This window comes from Lutjanus erythropterus, chromosome 11 (assembly GCF_056507025.1).
Source record: "Lutjanus erythropterus isolate fLutEry1 chromosome 11, fLutEry1.hap2, whole genome shotgun sequence".
In the NCBI taxonomy this organism is placed as follows: Eukaryota; Metazoa; Chordata; class Actinopteri; order Lutjaniformes; family Lutjanidae; genus Lutjanus; species Lutjanus erythropterus.
Window position 1 is genome coordinate 8,072,501 of NC_139327.1, and position 19,004 is coordinate 8,091,504.

General features: G+C 40.4%; 1 protein-coding gene across 1 annotated transcript in view; it reads left to right on the forward strand.

Moving 5' to 3' along the window:
- The window catches only part of robo3 (roundabout, axon guidance receptor, homolog 3 (Drosophila)), a 234,745-nt gene that overhangs the window by 159,806 nt on the left and 55,935 nt on the right, over positions 1-19,004 (forward strand). The window contains exons 3-6 of the mRNA XM_084730686.1: positions 7,848-8,005; positions 8,932-9,052; positions 11,237-11,375; positions 12,955-13,082. Coding sequence (XP_084586812.1) covers positions 7,848-8,005; positions 8,932-9,052; positions 11,237-11,375; positions 12,955-13,082 — 546 coding nt within the window. The remainder of the gene's footprint in view (positions 1-7,847; positions 8,006-8,931; positions 9,053-11,236; positions 11,376-12,954; positions 13,083-19,004) is intronic.

The window sequence follows — 19,004 nt, forward strand, 5'->3', positions numbered from 1 at the left end:
TTTACAGCTATCCATGGAAATCATTTTTCATGCTCTTGTCATCGTGGCTCATGGGACCAGCTGCTTTTCACCCATCAGCCCAGGTTTGGTGGTGGCAGCGTGGGCAGGAGGGCTCCGGGCGAGGGTGGTGGTGGTGGTGGGGGATTGGGTGGGTGGGGTCGCAGCTGTTGCGGCTGCTAAATGGACTTAGCTGACAGGTCTAAGCAGCAGCAGCGACAGCGGCCTAAATGGCTTCGTCAGCCAATGCGCTGAGGGACAAAAGAAAATGGAGGGAGTAAATTTGAGGGGAAAAATGCTTTGGACATTGATGAACAGGTTATGTGTGTGTGATTGTGCGCTCGAAGTGCGGCGTAGGCTGGGCGGTAACGATTGGGCTGAGAAGGTGACCCTTCTGGACTCATGGACGGAGTAATTGAAATGCCCTGTCGCTGTGATTCCCATTCATTTAGCTTTAGCGCCGTCTCAATTTCGCTGTTGGCCATATGAGCATTTCCAGAGGACCAAAGCATGTTATGTCATTTACTCAAGGCCATAAAATACTCTCAGGCCAAAGAGCCAAACGACAGCGGTGCACCATGAGAAAAATGGAATTACTCTTTAAAGCAAGTCGTTTTTTACAACTGAGGGACATTTCAGGTCAGCCGTCAGAAAATGTTGATAAAGAAATGGTAAAGGCTTCTTGACAGCGTGTGCGTCGGTGTGCGTGTGTGTGTTGGTACGCCGCAGGGGAGTCACAATCTCAGTCAGTCTGTATATTGCACTGAGCTGGTCATATTGGATGCAGACAGCGTTTTGCTGTATTTGCTGCTACAGCTGCCGTGCAGCGTATCTGCCCGAGTGTCTGTGTTTGTATTGGGTGTGGTGGGGAGGCGGCGGGTGCTTAGAAGCAGCACGGACATCTGTCTCCAACTGTGAGACCCCCCTCCATCCTCTCCAAACCCCTCCCATCACCACTGAAAACACAAACACACACACAGACACACACACACACCCCAATATCCTGTCCAGGCTGTTTCATCATGGTGTAATGGTTGATAGGGATCGGAGGGGGTCCACTCTGGATAATGAGAGTGGCTGATGGAAGATGGCTTGTGATGGGGGGCCCCTGTTGGGCCCAAGGGCCTGGGCAGATATTGCCTTGGGGAACAGGCTACACCTATAGAGACAACAGAGAGGACGCTAATGTGTGCATCTAAGCCGGCTTGATAAAGGGATAAAAATGATGGACGTACGTGGGCCAAAGAGCAAAAACATCATTTTTTTATGTGTGTTCACACGAGTGTTGTCGCTAGAGCTGCAGTGGTTAGACTAACCATCTTTATTAATCGTAAATTGATAGTTAATTAAACTTTAGTTAACAGTTTTAACTTTGTAATGACCATTCAAATAATGTTTATATATACTTTATAAACCTTAATTTAAACACTTCTAAAGTGTTATAAACAGCAGTTTTAGCTTTGTAGCAAGCCAAATAATGTTTATAGACAACACATTCTCAATCCCAGCTCCTCAAATATGACAGTTTGGTCAGTGGCCCTACGCTTCAAACTATGACGCTACAGGTACCTCTCTAGCATCACTTTTGTTCGTGTAAAGCTGCATGGTCTTGTTAGGAATAATAAATATGCAACATCCAGGTAGGCTTTTATTTAAAGTAAGGTACAAAAACTACTTGGTCAGGTTGAGGAAACTATCAAGCTCACTTAGGTAAATTATGTACGTAAGGCTTTGTAATCATCAGCTGAAACTTCATAATCCAAATCATGTTTATAGACAGTTTACAAACGGATCATTAACCATTAACAAACCATTACAAATATCTAACAATAAACTGTTTACAAATTGAATGAGAATGTAGGCCTAATCAATTACTAATTGCTTGTTAAATTAGTTGCCAACTATTTTAATGATTGATTTGAATAATTTTCTGAGAAAAGAAAAGTAAAATTCTCTGATTTCAACGTCTTAAATGTGAATATTTTCTGGTTTCTTTTCTCCTCTCAAACAGTAAGCTGAATATCTTTGAGTTGTGGGCAAAACAAGACAGGACATCATCATCGACTGAAATCTGAATCTGCGATTCCCCCAGCATTTCATTTTTCTCTCCTCCTCTGTCTACTTGCAGTATCCAGCATTTGTCAGAAGAGAAAAACAAGACTGTAAAGAAAACACAGCATAGCTCACCAGCCATGACATCACACTTAATAACATATAGACTTTTCAAAGAAGAATTTGACACATAAATGACAGGGCATAAAACTGATGATCTTTTGATCTTTATAAATCCAGACTCAAGGGTCCAACAAATTGCAGTCAGTGCTAAAACAAAAAGTTTAAATTGAAAAATCTGATTGAATTATGACTTTAAAATTGAAAGTCAAATAGAATCACAGGTTTGGAGAATCATGACACCTCTAGTTCACGGCAGAGCAGATTGCTTCACGCCGGGATGGACAGATGACCAGATCAATCCGCCACAACAGAGCCTGAACCTGAGAATGCTTTTCTTGACTCCCCTCCCTCCCTCCATCCCTCTCTTTGCTCTGCCAGCCAAGGGACTATCTGTCATTCCCCCTCCGTCGTCTGAATATTTATTCTTGAGGGGGTGCTGTCACGCACATGCAGCCTTCGGAACATTAATGACAGCGATAAAGCCATTTAATTAAAAGTGAGCCTGGGCTCGCCCCAAAGGTGTTTTTTATGTCCAATTAAATGCTCAAATCATGCCCTGATATACAGCCGGGTCCTGATACTTTGCACATGAGGTAAATCACACAAGTCTTAGCGTTCACAGACAAATATTACTTCCATACAATAACACACTTTGTTGGACACAGAATAGATAAGGTTTTAATGTTCGTAATGATTCGGTCTAATTCGCAGTTGGCACATCCATCAATGTACATCGCAAGCTGATAAATGCTGCATGCAGATGGGTGTCATTTGTTGTTGTGCGATGAATGTGTTAAGTCATTGTGTAAAGATGCAGACTGACAACAATCTGATGCACGCAGTCAAAATAAAATCCTCAGAGATCTGAGTCTGATTATTGTCAAGACTTTGATTTTGTTTAGGGGTGGATGATGAAATTATGATATATGTAACATTGGAGACACTTTCTATGATGCTTATGCCTGTAATGCATTATAATACATTATAAACATACTTATAATGAGTTATGCACTAATTATTATTATTATTATTATTCATGATGATTTAACAATCACAGGACATTAATGACTTATATGGTCAAGTATCATAATACTTAATAACTGCTGGACACTCCCTGAGATTTTTTCAAGGATCATAGTGTATTATAATTCTCATATTTGTAATACATTATAGCCATTTTATAATGCATTACAATCAGTGTCATAATGCATTATAATATGATCATAACTTACTTTAAGTTCTCACTGGGTGCTTGAAGTAAAGCTATAAAATTTCTGAGGTACAGACAAACACAATACATTACAAGGTGGTTATAAGCCACTATGTGTGTGTGTGTGTGTGTGTGTGTGTGTGTGTGTGTGTGTGTGTGTGTGTGTGTGTGTTTATAATGCATTATAATGCATTATAGACATGGGCATCAAATATATGTATATGAGATGTGAAATCAGTTTTGGCGAACACAGTAAATTTAATACAAATCAGTTTCATTAAGTTGATGCAAAAATCCTGTAAATATTGCCAAAACATTGCACAAAACTGTCTAATGCAACAAGGGCTTCTAAGGATATAGATACTGGAACACAGACATAACAAAAATCTCTGCTGGTAGACAAATCCATAATGTGTTATGGTATATGTTGTCTTATCGTCTAGTATCAGACGCATGTATATTACACTGCCAGTTCTCAGGGTTTCATTTCCAATCAGGCATCTATATTTCAAATATATGCACTTGCGCTCCTTATCTCTCACCCTGTGTGCGTTACGGTGTGTCTGCACTCTGATTAAAGCGCACCGCTCAGGCCCACTGGTGGGGATTACTCCAGCTTTGTTGAAGGGGTTAAAAGAAAGGGTCAAAGTGCAGCCACTTAATATGGGCCCCAAAGGGCCTCATGGGTAATTGCCAGTGCCTAATAAACTTCTAGACACCCTCTTTCTGCTCAGATCTGGAGAGTTTGGAAGGCAGAATGGGGAAAGATCAGGGGCCCCTGGAGCCACGATCTCAAAATGGTGTGTGACAGGTCATCGCAGCAGTCCTTTAACCCCGCCGCATGGTAATTCAGACCCCGGGTGCAGCGAACCTGTCCTATTTCCCTCCTCACTTTACGTGATGGGACAGGCTCCTGAACAATTTAGTCAGGATTTTGTAATCTGCCGTGAATAGTGATTGGGAGAAACGTCGGCAGCAGGTACAGATAAGGTCAGGGGTGTGGTCGGGCATATTATTCCAGGATTGGAGGGGCCAGTGGGCTTTGGAGAGCCCCAAATGCTCTGTTGCTAAGTAATTGGCCATCAGGATATGGGTCCAACTAAAGCCATAAGTGGCAATTTGATCCCTCGGAGAGAAACAGATAAAAAAGACAGCAACATAGTGGCTCAGGAGCCCTCCATGAATGGCGGAGACCTGTGCTTTATCAGGGTAACAGCAAACAGGCTACGTTAGCTAATGAGGAAATGAAAAATACCCTCCTTTCTCCTTAAACACTGCCGTGCCCATCTTTCATGACCTTGATTACAAACAAAACCGGCTGATTTATCTCCTCACGTTCACACCCACGCTCGCCCTAATTCAAAGAGGACGCCACGCTATCTTGACAACAAGAGAAATGAGCCTTCGCGGCGTACAGTCTGACATTGAGAGACAATGCATTTTCCACACGAGCCCAGGTATTTCAGATAAGGAAATGTGAGAATTCCAAGTGTAAGCGAGCTCATCTGGATGGATGGATGGACGGACAGATAGATATATGGATGGTGATGATAATGGTAATGTCCTGGGGCTTTGTTGGCCTGTCGCTGCTGTCGTTAGGGGAGGTGTGTCATTAATCAGATGAGGCGGTGACCCACCCCTGCTGCCTTGTGACATTTACAGCAACACTGGTGCTGTTTCTCACACATGTGGACACACACCTGCACCCCCCCCCCATGTGTAAAGACATATATGTATACATAAAATATACAGGAGACGAGTAAATGTTTATTTTAGCCACTTGTTCCGATGGATGATGACTTTGAGCATCCAGAAGTGTTACACTTTCATATTCCATTGCAATAACAAACCATATATTTTATTCTGTTTGCTTATTTAGTCCTCTAGGCTTCACATATCAAGTGTGTGAGTATGGGATTATTAACAGAGCTTTGAAAACTACTCTGTATTCTCTTAATTCTCTGGGCAAATGTAAGCAAAACACTTGTGAATTTTAACAAAGACACATTTCAAAAGGACAGCATGTTGAATAATAAATCAAGTTTTACAGGGACTTACAAGGGTAGTGGTCTTTTTTTTCACTCAGGGCTGAATAGAGTTGGAAAGAGCAATAGTACAGCATTGTAATGTTTTCAAGGTTTGAAAAGTGCTTGAAATTGTAATTGCATCACATTCATTAGAAGTCTGAACAGTTTGCTTTTTAGATAAAGAAATAAAATATTGTCTCAGCCAGATTAAATCCAACCAACCTTTAAAATGCACCTTGAAAATCTTTGAAAAGTGCTTGACTTTGACTTTGGAACATGTGTAGGAACCCTGAGAAAGTGTACTGTTAACTCACTTATAATACATATTACTCATGTAAAAATTAATTTACTTGAACTGTACTTTACCTTAGAAGTACAGACTGATTTGATTAACACTACAGTAGTGCACCCTATCCATCAATCCATCTGACAATCCAGTGATGTTCTTGAATGTAGTGACCATCTTATTCTTAATGAAGGGCTTTTATAAAGATTCCCAATGAGGACCAAATGAAATATTAATGTTATAGCCTCATGGTTGGACCATAACCTCTCAATGTAGGCTGTAATTTGAGCATATTTTAACTTATTATTTTAGTGGTTCGGTAGTAAAAGTAGATTTACTGACTCAGGCAAGTGAAAGTGCTCAATCACAGTAAAAAGTGTACTTACCTATTAAGGTAATTTTCACCCCTGGCATCGAATGTGTAAATCTACTGTTAATGCATTACAGTCCAACCTGAAAGGCCAGAAATAATGCTAAATGTTTGGTGGAAGTCGACTCAGAAAAGAGCAAGTGCTTGGAAAATGCACTCACATAAATTAGGTAATTTCCACCCCTGTGGTCTTGAATGTGCAGACATTTCAATTCAACCTGAGAGAGGAAATAATGCTGAATGTGTTTGATTGAATCAGGAGTTGAGTAATTATTGAAGAATTGTATGGTCATTCGTCTCCTTCTGCAAATTAATTCTATCAAGCTTTACAACAAAAATGTTATTTAATGTAACATAACTATATTCCCTACTTTGTGCTTTTTCACAGAGGTGATAAACGTGACAGACTTTTTAATTTAAAGCGAAGTTCAAAAGTGTTTGCAGAGTGTAAATAAGGACACCGCTTTCTGACATGACTTGCAGTTTTTAAGGTGACTGATTTCTCTCTGCTCATCATTATGACAGCCTCAGCAGCGCTGCGGTTGAGTGGAATGTCATTATATTGATATAACTTATTGATATCATCATTGAGATTTCCATAATACTGTATATGCAAATAAGCCAAGCTATCCTCCTGCATCAATTAATCATCTGCCAGCTCCTTGATGTCCAAATCTTACATCTATACTCGTAGCTTCAAAGATAAATTTGTGGAAGATTTGAGGGAAAAAATTTGATACAGTCCAAGTGCTATTTTGAAGGAGTTAGTATGTAACTTTGGAAGTTTTTTAATAAATGCACGGAAGATATTGTGATGTGAAAGGGGATTTTGAGAGGTTCTGCTTCTCAGATCAGTTATTGTGGCTTTTTTGGGGGAATTCTGACCAGATAGGAATTCCATAGTAAGCATGTCATTGCTCTATAGCCTGCGGGCCTGCATGGCTTTGGCCTCTTCCTGGTAGACCGGTGTTGTCAGTACATCATCCCAGACTACAAAACCATCCTCCACACCTGCAATCTGAGAGGTCGCAGGGCTCTAGAGACTGAAATGAGAAAGAAAAATCCCAATGCCTTGAGGTAACAGGCACAAGAGGTTGACTAGAGAGGGATAAATTTGGAAGTAATGGAGGTGGGCTGACTCCAAGACAGATCTCTCATGTTTTATTATTAGACTCCAGGAGAGCAAAAAGATGGGGAATTACTTTTTTGATTAGGTTTGATCCATGCAGTTGAAAATGTTGATTTATCTGATTTACTTGTTTGAATAGTGACTTGTTTTCTTGACCAAATATCCATTGGATTTATGCTAGTGTATTTGCCAAGGGAGTGTGTGCGGGTCAGATTGAATAATTCATCCACTGTGTGTGTGTGTTCGCTACAAGCGCTTTCATTATTGATGTACTGTGATGCCGCACACTCGACAGCGAGTCAATGAAGACCTTAGGGACATGGGCACACCATGTTAAATTCAGTCATACTGTATAAACAACAACGTCCTGCCATGCTTTGTGTTATTCAGCTGAACCAAACGGTGACAAAGTATCCTATTTTTTATTTCCACCAGTTGGATGCTCATTTTGTTTGAAACCCAAGTAACAAGACAAAGTCAACAGGGCTCTGTGTATGTCTAATTAGATGAAGGAAAATATCACCAACAGGCTACATGTTAGCAGAAAGTTAGCAGAATTGCATGTATGCAAAGAGATATAAAAGTTTGTATCATCAACGAAGAAGTTTACCCGTAGTCTAATCGTACCTCTGCTCCTTCCCTCTTTTCCCCAGTTCTGAGAGACGACTTCCGTCAGACGCCTAGTGACGTGGTGGTAGCAGCAGGTGAGCCAGCTGTCATGGAGTGCATCCCCCCCAGAGGCCATCCTGAACCCACCATCTCTTGGAAGAGAAACAACATCCGGGTCAACGACCGAGATGAGAGGATCACTGTAAGTAGGCCGCTTTTTTTATATTTATAATTTTATTTCTTACATAAGGTGAAGTTTCATGAAATTAAAGGCCTGGTCCATTATTTGGTTAGTTTTCTTTTGGGCTTTTATATCAGTCTGTAGCTTCCATGTAGTGTTCTTTATGTATTCAGATCCAAGCAATCAGTTTTTTTTGTCTAAGTTCTGTGTTTTAGCGTCAAAATTCTTTTTTCCTAAGCCTTTCTGAAAACGTTATCCCATGTGACGTGACGTAGGACCACACAAGTTAATTTGCTTAATTTTTCAAGAGTTTTCAAGAGATTTTTCTTTCTCGTCATCAACTGACCAATCAATCATTTGGAGTTTTACTTATTGATGAGAAGCCCCTGATTAAGAATCAATCCACTTTCATCACTGTTGATGATTGAAAAGCATCATTGCTATTGAAGTGCATTGATTGTTGTTTAATTGAATCCTTTGAAGGTGTTCAGCAGAGCAGCACCTTCTAGAAACTCTGGAATAAAATCAAATTAGACATGTAAACTTGTTATTTGGAAGCGTGTATGTGTGCAATTTACATACCAGTATCAATCAGTGCAGCTATTTACTACAAACTGAGCAGTGGAAGATGTTTCTATGGCGATTGGCCTGGAGCTAGACCCATTGTCAAACAGTGTAAGAACTAGCGGAGCAGCCATCTGTCATGACACATACTGAAGATGACGGATTGGCTCCTCTCTTGACTAACATGCCTCAATATCCTGTTTCCAACCTCTTTCCATTTGTCTTCTTTCTTTCCCCCTCCTCCACCACCTCCTCTACTCACCCTCTCCTCCTCCTCCTCATCTTCCTCACCCTCATCATCCTCCTCCTCCTCCTCCTAACCTTACGTGCTCATATCCTTGTACCTCTCCCCCTCTTCTCCTCCCTCTGCCTGTCATTCTCAGATCCGAGGAGGCAAGTTGATGATTTCCAACACCAGGAAAAGTGATGCTGGCATGTACGTGTGCGTTGGAACCAACATGGTCGGAGAGAAAGACAGTGATCCTGCTGAACTGGTGGTGTTTGGTGAGTCATTTTTTACTGTTGCTCATTGAATTTTAGTTAACATACATGTAATGTGTGGGAAATTAACCATAGGGGAATTATAGTAATCTGATGTTGTCAGAAGTGGGAAGTAACTCAGTATAAATACTTTATTAAAGTACTTAAGAAGATCTGTACTTTACTTCACGATTTATTTTTCTAACAAATTTTTACTTTTACTCCCTACATTTTAACACAAATATTTGTACTTTCTACTTACAGGTGTAAAAACAGGCTTGTTACTTTTGTTTTAAAACATTTGAGAAGAAATATCAATTATTTTGTGCTGCCTACACACAATGGATCTCAACTGGAATGGATGAAAAAATAACACATAGAAAACACGATTCCTCTGTGCATATCACAAACAAATTCTATAAAAAAAATGAAAAAAGTACCAAGATGAAAAACAATGTCGAAGACATAACAAGACAAAAAAGAAGTACCAAGACAAAAAAGCAACGTGAATGATGTTGCAAGAAAAAGAAGACGTAACAAAACAAAAAAGATGTAACGAGACAAAACCATGTTTTAAGATGAAAAACAACATAACAAGATGAAAAATGATGAAAGACGTAACAAGACTCAAAAAAACGTAACAAGACTTAAAACACCAAACAAGACAAAAATTATGAAAAAGATGTAAGAAGATGAAAAAGACATAATAAAGCTAAAAAGACGAAAAACAACATATAAGATGTAACAAGGCTAAAAACACATAACAAGTTGTAGTCAATAAATCGAATCAGTACTTCTATTTTTATCAGTCTTTTTTTACTCAAGTATCTGTGCTTCTACTTCTACTGCGATTCGTTATAACATTATAAATCTCTATGCAAGCGTGGTCATTTGTGAATTTGCACGGGATCCGTGTCTTGAAAAACTAATGGCTGAGGTTATATAGTAAACTGTGATTTATTTTCTCCTGGGCTGCCTTTCTTTTCTCAGCTGATGCTGTTGCAGAAGATGAATGTTTCTCTCCCAGCTGCCCTTTGCTTTGCTCTCTTGACCCCTCCGCTTCTTCCCTCCTCTCTGATTCCCTGCTTTGCTCTCAGCGCAGCGGCAGAACAAGCGTTCTCAAAGCGCGTATTGATCCCAGGAAACAGATAGAAGATTGATATTTTCTTTTCAGTCCCACCAAAAAAAAAAAACCCTCCTTCTCCTCCTCCTCCTCCTCCTCCTCTTCTTCACCACCACCACCCAGATGCTGCTCCCTCTGCACATTGTGGTGCAACAGTAAACCTTAACCCAGTGTGTAACACCTAATTTATCAATTTATGGCTCCAGAAAATACATGGCCTGTCACTTTCCTTTATTATATTTAATGTTACTGCCATCTGTGAAATTTGCAAGATAATAGCCAGTGCACATCTGCACTAATTTCTCGGCTATTATGATAAGAGCTTACAGTGCATATTTATCTCTGTGGGCATATGTCTCTGGTGTATTGATTCTTCCACCTGAGTAACTCAATATACACCTGCATCAGCCTTATAACTCTATTAATGATGATGCAAAATCTGCCTTCTTATTTTATTTGGTAACATTAACATATTTTAGTTGTAGTGATTTGGTTTTTAGTTTTTGCGGATTATTTCCTTGTTTGATTTATTCTTATTATATCACACCCTGCTGCTGCAACATTATAACCCCCCTGAAGAGGTGGTTTAATCTAATTTCTGATGAATATTTCTAATAATAATGTGTTAATAAAGATTTATCATCAGTTTCTAGGTGTTGATCAGGGACTGTTTTTACCCTGGTAGCCATTCGGTGAGAAATCTCTGGGGCTCGGTTGAGGCTCAGATCAAATATTCAGACTCAAAGTGAGCTCTGGTGCAATGCAGTGGCCATCAGTTTTCCCACAACATGCTTAAACCTCCCAACCCTTCACCTCCTGCTCTTCTTCTGCTCCATTTCTCCTTTCTTTGATTCCTTTTCACTTCCTCTATCTTGTACCTTTTCCTGTCTCTCTCTGGTTTTCTATATGTTGTAAGATTTCCTGATTGAATTTAAACTAAAGGTAGGATTTTACACCAAGAGCTGTGTCTGAATTTGGCCGATCTGTCCCAGATGAGTCCAGTCTTCTGGCAAATGTGCAATTAGGAAGTAGCAGCGCCAGCATTTTTAATCCTCCCTGCATTCTTTGTCTCTGTCTAATTTCAGAGAGGCCAGTGTTCACCAAACAGCCGGTGAACCAGGTGGTGCTGGCAGACGATACGGTGGACTTCTTCTGCGAGGTGCACGGAGACCCGACCCCGACCGTCCGCTGGCGGAGAGAGGAGGGAGAGCTGCCGCGGGGCAGGTACGACGGACCCAAACTCACATGCTCTCTGTTAGAAAGACCTGCAGCTAACGGTTATTTTCATTATCGATTAATCTGCTGATTGTTTTTTACATTTAGTCATTTAATCCAGAGGGTTTCAAACTGGGCTCCAGGGACCAGTGGGGGTCTTTGAGTTGGTTGTGGTGGGTCCCGAGCACAAGAAGGAACAGAAGATTTGAACATTTTCCACATTGTTTTGGAATTTGGAACAACAAAGGGAGGAACAGGGCTTGTCGCTCTGATTGATTGTAATTAATAGTGATCCCAGTTTGATTATTGATTGATTCTGAAGACTTAACTGTCTTCAAACCTAAAAAAAAATACTCAGCAGATTCCTTTAGAAAATAGTCCCCATCAAGTTAAGGGTCCATTGTCTAATGTACATCTGTTGTGGGGGTCTGTTACAGGAAAGAGTTTGGGACCCCACAGTCTATAAAATGGCAAAAAAAAATTGTGGTGTTGTCCAACCATTAGTCCAAAAGCTAAAGACTCTTCATTTACTGTCAGTAGAGCAGCAAATCCTCACATTTAAGAAGCTGGAATGACATTTCCTTTAAAAAAAAAAATGATAGGAATGATTCGTCAATAATCAAAATAGTTGGCAACTCATTTTCTTTCGGTCTGCTAATCACTGCAGCTCCACTTTTAGAGCTCCTCAATGTGTCAAGGTAGGTGCAGGGCGCCAGGGGTGTTACTTTGCAACTTATTACACTTCTGGTAACTGATAGTGTTGTTACGATTTCACTCAGCCTCATTACCGAACAACTGTCTGCTATGATTTCCTGATTAGGCTTCGTTCTGCGCCAAACTGGACAAAATGAGAAAAGACCGAAAGACTGACTGACAAGATGATTCTCTGTTAGTGAGTGCGTTCCCACCGTTATGAATGGAACCAAACAAAATGACAAAATAAAAACATGTTTTTGAGGATGTGATGTTTTGGAGGTTTAATGGACAATAAAATGAAACATGCACATGCAGCACAAATGCTTATGAAGTACAGAGACAATCACTCAAATAATAGATAACATATTTGTTAAATAGCTGTGCCTTTAGGACTCATCCTGTTCTTCCTCTGCTGCCAGTACTAGTAATAATAGTACCAATGATAGTATGTGATAATAGTCATGATACTATTGCAGTGTAACACAGAGAGATACACTCCTCACTCCCTCCCTCAAACACTTTGTGGATCTGATTGGATGAAACTTTAACGATCCCTCGAGGGAAATTGGGGAAGATGTTCCCTTGTTGTCAGCAGGATTCAAATGTACACAGGGAGACTCCCATGGATTATTTGTCCGTTGCCTAAAGCCATGCAGGACATCTCACTCCGTCTCCACGTGCATTTATGGCTTTCACATCTGTTGACATGTAGACGATAATCTGCGGCACTAAATCACAACTTTCTGTCACTCAGGTGCATTTTTCAAAGGCTCAATGGACCAGATAACTTTGCAATTTGCAGTAAAAACACGAAATTCTCCAACGGCTGGAGCTTCCGGAAAAGTGATGTGTTGCATTTTGTGCTGAATCTCGCGTGCTGACGTCTTTTCAGATTCGAGATCCGCAGTGACAACAGCCTGCGCCTGACCCAGGTGCGAGGCGAGGACGAGGGCACTTACACCTGCGTGTCAGAGAACAGTGTGGGCAAAGCCGAAGCATCGGGTACCCTGCAAGTGCACGGTAAGACATGGGCTACTTTTTATCACTCAGCACACACACACACACACACACACACAAACACACACATACACACAAACACAAAGCACACATGCATCAGTAATATTTTAGTAAAAAAAATTCACCCCTGAAATTAAATATTCAGCATGAATTCAATTTGCTGTTCAAGCAGCTGAGATTCCAGCTCCAGTTACTGACAGTGCCAGCTGGCTGCATAATGTAGGTGTTGAGAATGAATAAAAGCGAATTTCAAAATGTGTAAATCACAAAAACTATTTGATATTACGCATGAATAATGTGTAAAAATCAAAACAAGTGCCTGATTAACAGTGTTTTCACTTATTTCCAAAATGTTGGCAGACTTCTCAGAGAAAGTGTGCAATAATAGAAAAGAAGGAGTCAGATCCTGCTTTATTTTATTAAATATAGCTTGAGAGTTGGGACAAAACTGTATTTTGAGGGGGTTTGATTTTTACTCTTCAACTGTGCAGGAAAATACATTCTACCTCTTTGTGATTAAATTTTTATTAAATGTAGACTCAAAGTTGAGAAAATGTTACATTTTTTCATTTCACAGCACAGTCATAGTGAGCAGACATTTTACTTTTTAAAGTTGCTCAGAGTTCTCTTAATGCTAATCAAAATACACCTTTTTAAACCATAATTCTTTTTTAGCTTTTTTAGAAGGGCTACAGAGTTGACATGTTATGGGTGAGACACATCTGATAACAATATTTTTGAATGAATTTGTCCCACCTTTTTTAAACCAGGAAGTGAGATAGAGACACAGATAGAGTAAGATAGATTTAATTCATTCCTAAATTATGGGACAAGTGTTTTTTTTTCTGGCACAGAAAGAAAAAATAAATAAATTTTAACCTAAAAGTTGGAATTAGAGTGTTGGTATTGATAATTTTTAAAGTTTTTTTTGGAAGGACACACCTGATGGTTTGGTACACAGAACCATCTGGGAAGTTGTCCTTAGAAACTGTTTGGAAAAGGGCGGGTACTTTCAAAAAACACTTGGCAGGTGATTGTATGAACCATCTCTCTATCAAACTTTAACTAATCAGATCAAACTCTTGCTGAAGCCAGTCAGGAGAAGAGGGAAAGCATCTTTACTGTCGAAAAACCTTCAGTTCTGTGTTTTGCTCATCATTCATTGAAGAAATAATCTCCAGTTCTGATATAACTGATGCTATCACAGTATCTATGCTGACCACTTCAGGAGCCGCTATTGTTTGTTCGAGATGAGTCGCTTCCATGTATGCTTCTTACTGTCGTCACACCTAAAACCACGCCTGTAGCTGCCAGTAGTCCCTGCTAGGATGCTGATTGGCTGCCCCACTTCTGGTGCGGACACAAACAGATAACTTGAAGCCTGGCGGAATGGATTCTCACGTGATCTTGTGATCTCGTGAATCCAGCTGCCTCACGATTTGTCCCAATTCTCAAGAAAGGGTGATTTATTTCAATGAGTGAAACTTCAGTAAAGGCAAATCTGCACTGGCAGAAATTACATGAGTAAGTTATTTGCACAGATGGACAATTTAGCTATTATACATCACAAAATATCTCACCCACCAGCGTGCTCTCGTTTAATTGTCTTTCTGTTTTTGAATTCAATTTGGTAGCTTTTGTGGAAGCCATCAAGTCAGATTCTGCTTTAAATACATGTTGAATGTTATCGTCAATGTCCAAAATGTTTCATATGAGGAGATATCATCCATGAGAAGTGTGAGAAACTTGTGAACAGCCATCCAGACAGACACTGTGGCTGGTTAAATCTCCCCATATTATGCTGCTGGTAACACGCTGTTAACTGAAACTATAAGAGAGGAAAAGTGAAAAATGGATTTTAAGTTCCTTTCAAGCCTCGACTCGTCATCCCTCTAGAGAGAGAGATCAAAAAGCATTGAAATTGCATTAGAATAAAGTCAGTCCCTTGAAGAGAGGCACTCGGATGAGAAATCTGTCATTTGTGATGATAAAAGAGAATATTTAGAGTTTTACTCTGTAACAGTTGATTCTGTGAGCGGGCCCCGCAGTCTGTACCGACACTTCTGACATCCGTCAACATACGTGCGCTCACATGCTTTACCCACACGTGCAATGACAAACAGACGCGGGATAGTTTGTTACATGTACACACTTGCACATGCATAAACATGCTTTTCTAATAGAATTTCACAGCAGAATGAGGGGGCCATTCCCAGTGGCAGATGTTAGGCAAATAGAGATTGATTGTGGGTTGGTTGGAGCGTGCAGCTGCAGTATAGGGATAATAGGAACCCACCCAACATGCATACAAACACACACACACACACAAATGAAAATGACCACGTATTGAACAAAACCACAGATCAATCAGAATTCAATCTCTTATCCTCACCTGTATCCATGTTTAGTTCATCATTCCTCCTCCAACTCATCCGCTGTTCCTTTCTTTTGGGACCACTTCATTTAAAGGGACAGTTCACCCTAGAATCAAAAATGCATGTTGTTCTCCTGACCTGTAGTGCTGTTTATACATGTAGACAGATACATGAAACTGCTCACAGCAAGGTCTCTGGATTACCTTGATTAACCAGTTCATGATTTTTTAGAAAGAGAGAAAGAGGTTTTGAATTTTTCAAATGTATTATTTTGGTGCTTTTAGCATCTCTAGCCGAGTTCTGTTTAGTCCTCTGCAACTCACACCAAAACTATCTAGATGGATAAATAGCACTACAGGCCGGAGGAAAAACATATATTTTTGATTTTGGGGTGAACTGTCCCTTTAGATAGCACTTCACTCCATTCACATTCAGTTAATTCATGTGATTATTAATTTTGAATATAAAGCTGAGTGGTGCTGTCTTGTCTAAATGTGTCATGCAGCAGCACCGTTCATTCATCAAGAACTCATCATCTCATTCTTCATTTTTTTTTCTTTTTTCTCTTTTCTTTTCCACCCATTTCTGCATCACTGCATCACAGTCGGCCCATCCAGTAAGTATTCCATTTCATCCCATCTCTGCATGCCTCTGTGCGTGTGTGTGTGTGTGTGTGAGAGACAGACTTTAAGGTTGCCATGTTGGAAGCATATCCCCCGCTTCTACTGGTGCTTTTTGGCCAATTAGGAACAGAGGATAGTCAATTAGTTTTTTAAGTACCTCTGGAAACGGTGGGAGTAGGCTTTTGATTTTCTACAACTGCACTTCAGTCATGCTTTAGCTCTGGTGGCGCTTCTATAACTACAAAGAAAAAGCAGCTTCCATTAATACTAGGTATCTATAATGTAATACACAAACGCTCTTGAATACATAAAACGTACAGTGACAGGGAGCTACAGTGGATAAAACCCCAAATAAGTCACACTGGGCTTGCCGAGGTAGTAGGTATGACAGTTGTTACATGGTGTTCAGGCATGCATTGATTACATTACTTGCCCACCGCCTCCGCCGTCTTATCAATACTTTTAGTCGGACGATGCAACCCACAATTATTGACTGAAGTGTCTGCTCCATGCAGCGGTAGCAGAAGTGAGATGAATGAAATGCTTGCTTGACAACTGAATATGGTTGTACAGACTGAAATTCGCTGGAAGGACAACTAAACGGAGTCCCAGCCATAGTTGCCAACCCTTTCAATTTTCCTGTTTTTCATTGCACTCTGCTGGTTTCCTCCTGGGGTCATAAAAACACTCCTGTTTTTCCTCCCGGTTTATGACCAGTATTCACACCTTCCTTTCCTTTTCTATATTGCTGCCCGAAAAAGTCTTCGGTTTCAACACGCACAACCGTACGGCTGAACCGAATATCGATTCCAGCCACGCTCGTGATGCAGAAAAGAGGTGCTTGCACCTTGTTCAGAGAAAGAAATGGAGAGTGCTAAGCGATAAAAAGACTCAAGCAAATTACAGATGTCCTGGAAAGAAGAATCCCTGTTTTTCACACAAAGGAAAGAAGCACGGATTTTGTAATATCTGCCTGAGGGGTGAATTATTCTGTATTCTTTCCTGAGAATTAAAATTAGAAGCATTTATCATAAAAATGCTTTTGTAGATGTGCTTATTATTTTATTTTCATTCTTTAAAAGTCACCAACATTCATGAAGTTTCTAGGGCTTTTCACACTGCTACAACCCTGTCATAACTGGGGTGTCTTTCACACACCATTTTTAGTCCAGGGTTAAGCTGGGCTACATGAGTCACACTGCACTTGTACTAACTTTGGGTTAAATGTCTGTTGATTCAGCAACCGATGTTAATATTTTAGAGTGTTCTGTGGCAAATTCTTTGATCTTTCCATCCTGGGTTTAGTCAATTTTCAGGGGCTAACCCCTCAACCTCGGGGCTAGCACTGCTTTGGACAGAGCAGGGCTGGCAAGCCCTTGGCTAAAGTTAGGGTTAGCCCACTTTTGAATGGGGAAGGACTGTGCAAGTGTGAAAGCTTTCTTAGCCTCGGGCAAACACCTCCCTTAGCTTGGGGGTAAGAACAGTGTGAAAAGCACTTCTGAAACTTATTTTTTCTGGAGGAGGACCTCCACACACACTCAAAATTCTCCCTATTTTTGAGGTCTCAGCATCGCCAAACAATCCTGGAGTGTGTATTCTGTTGCTCCCAGGAAGGGATCAGCTGGTGCTTATTTGTTTAAACTAAAGCAAGCATTACAGTCGCTGTGTACGTCATGTTAGCGTTACTTTGCAACTCTGCTTGTTGGGGTCTTTCTGGGGGATGTTTTATAGACCTGGCAACTCAAAACTTAATAACGAACCAACCCTCTAAGAGTTTGTTTCTTTCAAAGAAAAGGGAAGCTCTAAAAATCATTGAAGATCAAAATAAGCGCTTAAACGTTACAGATATTGAGCATCTTGTTAAATGTCTGGAGTAATCATGGCACCAGTGTTTTCACAACTTTATTAACTGGTGGGAAAATTTCCTCACTGTGGCATCCCAATCCCACACACTAAAAAAACTCATTCTAACAGTGTAATGGTGCAGCAATAATATGCTGAATATTCTGTGCCTCTGTACTTGGAAAATAGTCCTTTTCCAGCGTTGTGTCTTCAGCAGAGACCCCTTCAGCCAAGAGAGCAGTGTAGTCTGGAAGCTGACAAGCTCATCATGTAACACCAAGCTGCTTGTGCATGATATCACTTCCAAGTGTACTTATGGTGATTAAATGGGAAAAAGCTGTCAATTGAAAAGCACAGGATGCTTTTTTTTTTGCATGTTGTGAAATAGAAAAATACTAAAGCCACGAAAGCAGACCTTTCTCTGTGGAAGTGAAAATATTGTTTCTGCAGCATAAGAGCTTTTCATTGGCATTCCTGGAAGACAAACATGCAATTGAGGAAAAGAGTTGCAATTTTTCACAGGTGTCTGAGAAATTGGGCTGTCAGGCGGGTTCTTTTTCCGATGTTCCAACAACAAAAATGGAATAAATAGTAGGCAGCGTAGGCTAAATGATGGGTTTCAGGAACAGTTTAGGTAACACAACAAAGAGGAGTTTGAACTGGGGGTGTGTGTACGGAGAAAGTGTTGTCTTTGTGTCTCTGTGGGTTTTGACTCTTCACTGTACATTTTCTATTTCTGAAAGGGGCTTGATGCTTTGAAGGTTTTACATCATTATACGATTTCACGTTTTCCATCTCTCAGTCACTTCACATATGCGTAGGCAGAGGCAATAGAGAGGGATGAAATAACCCTTTTAAGCTATGACACACATTGGCACAGGACATCCACAGATTTATGTCCATTAGAGAGCCAGTTCTCTTTAGCAGAGGTTTGAGTGATTAGAAACCAAATGTGTGAATAGGGCCATCCCACGTCAGTCCACGCTACGTGAAACTAATTTAACAATTGCAATTTACTGTAGTATTGGGCCTTACATCTTTTCAATACTGTCCGATACTGACTGAGCTACCATTTGTAGTCCTCT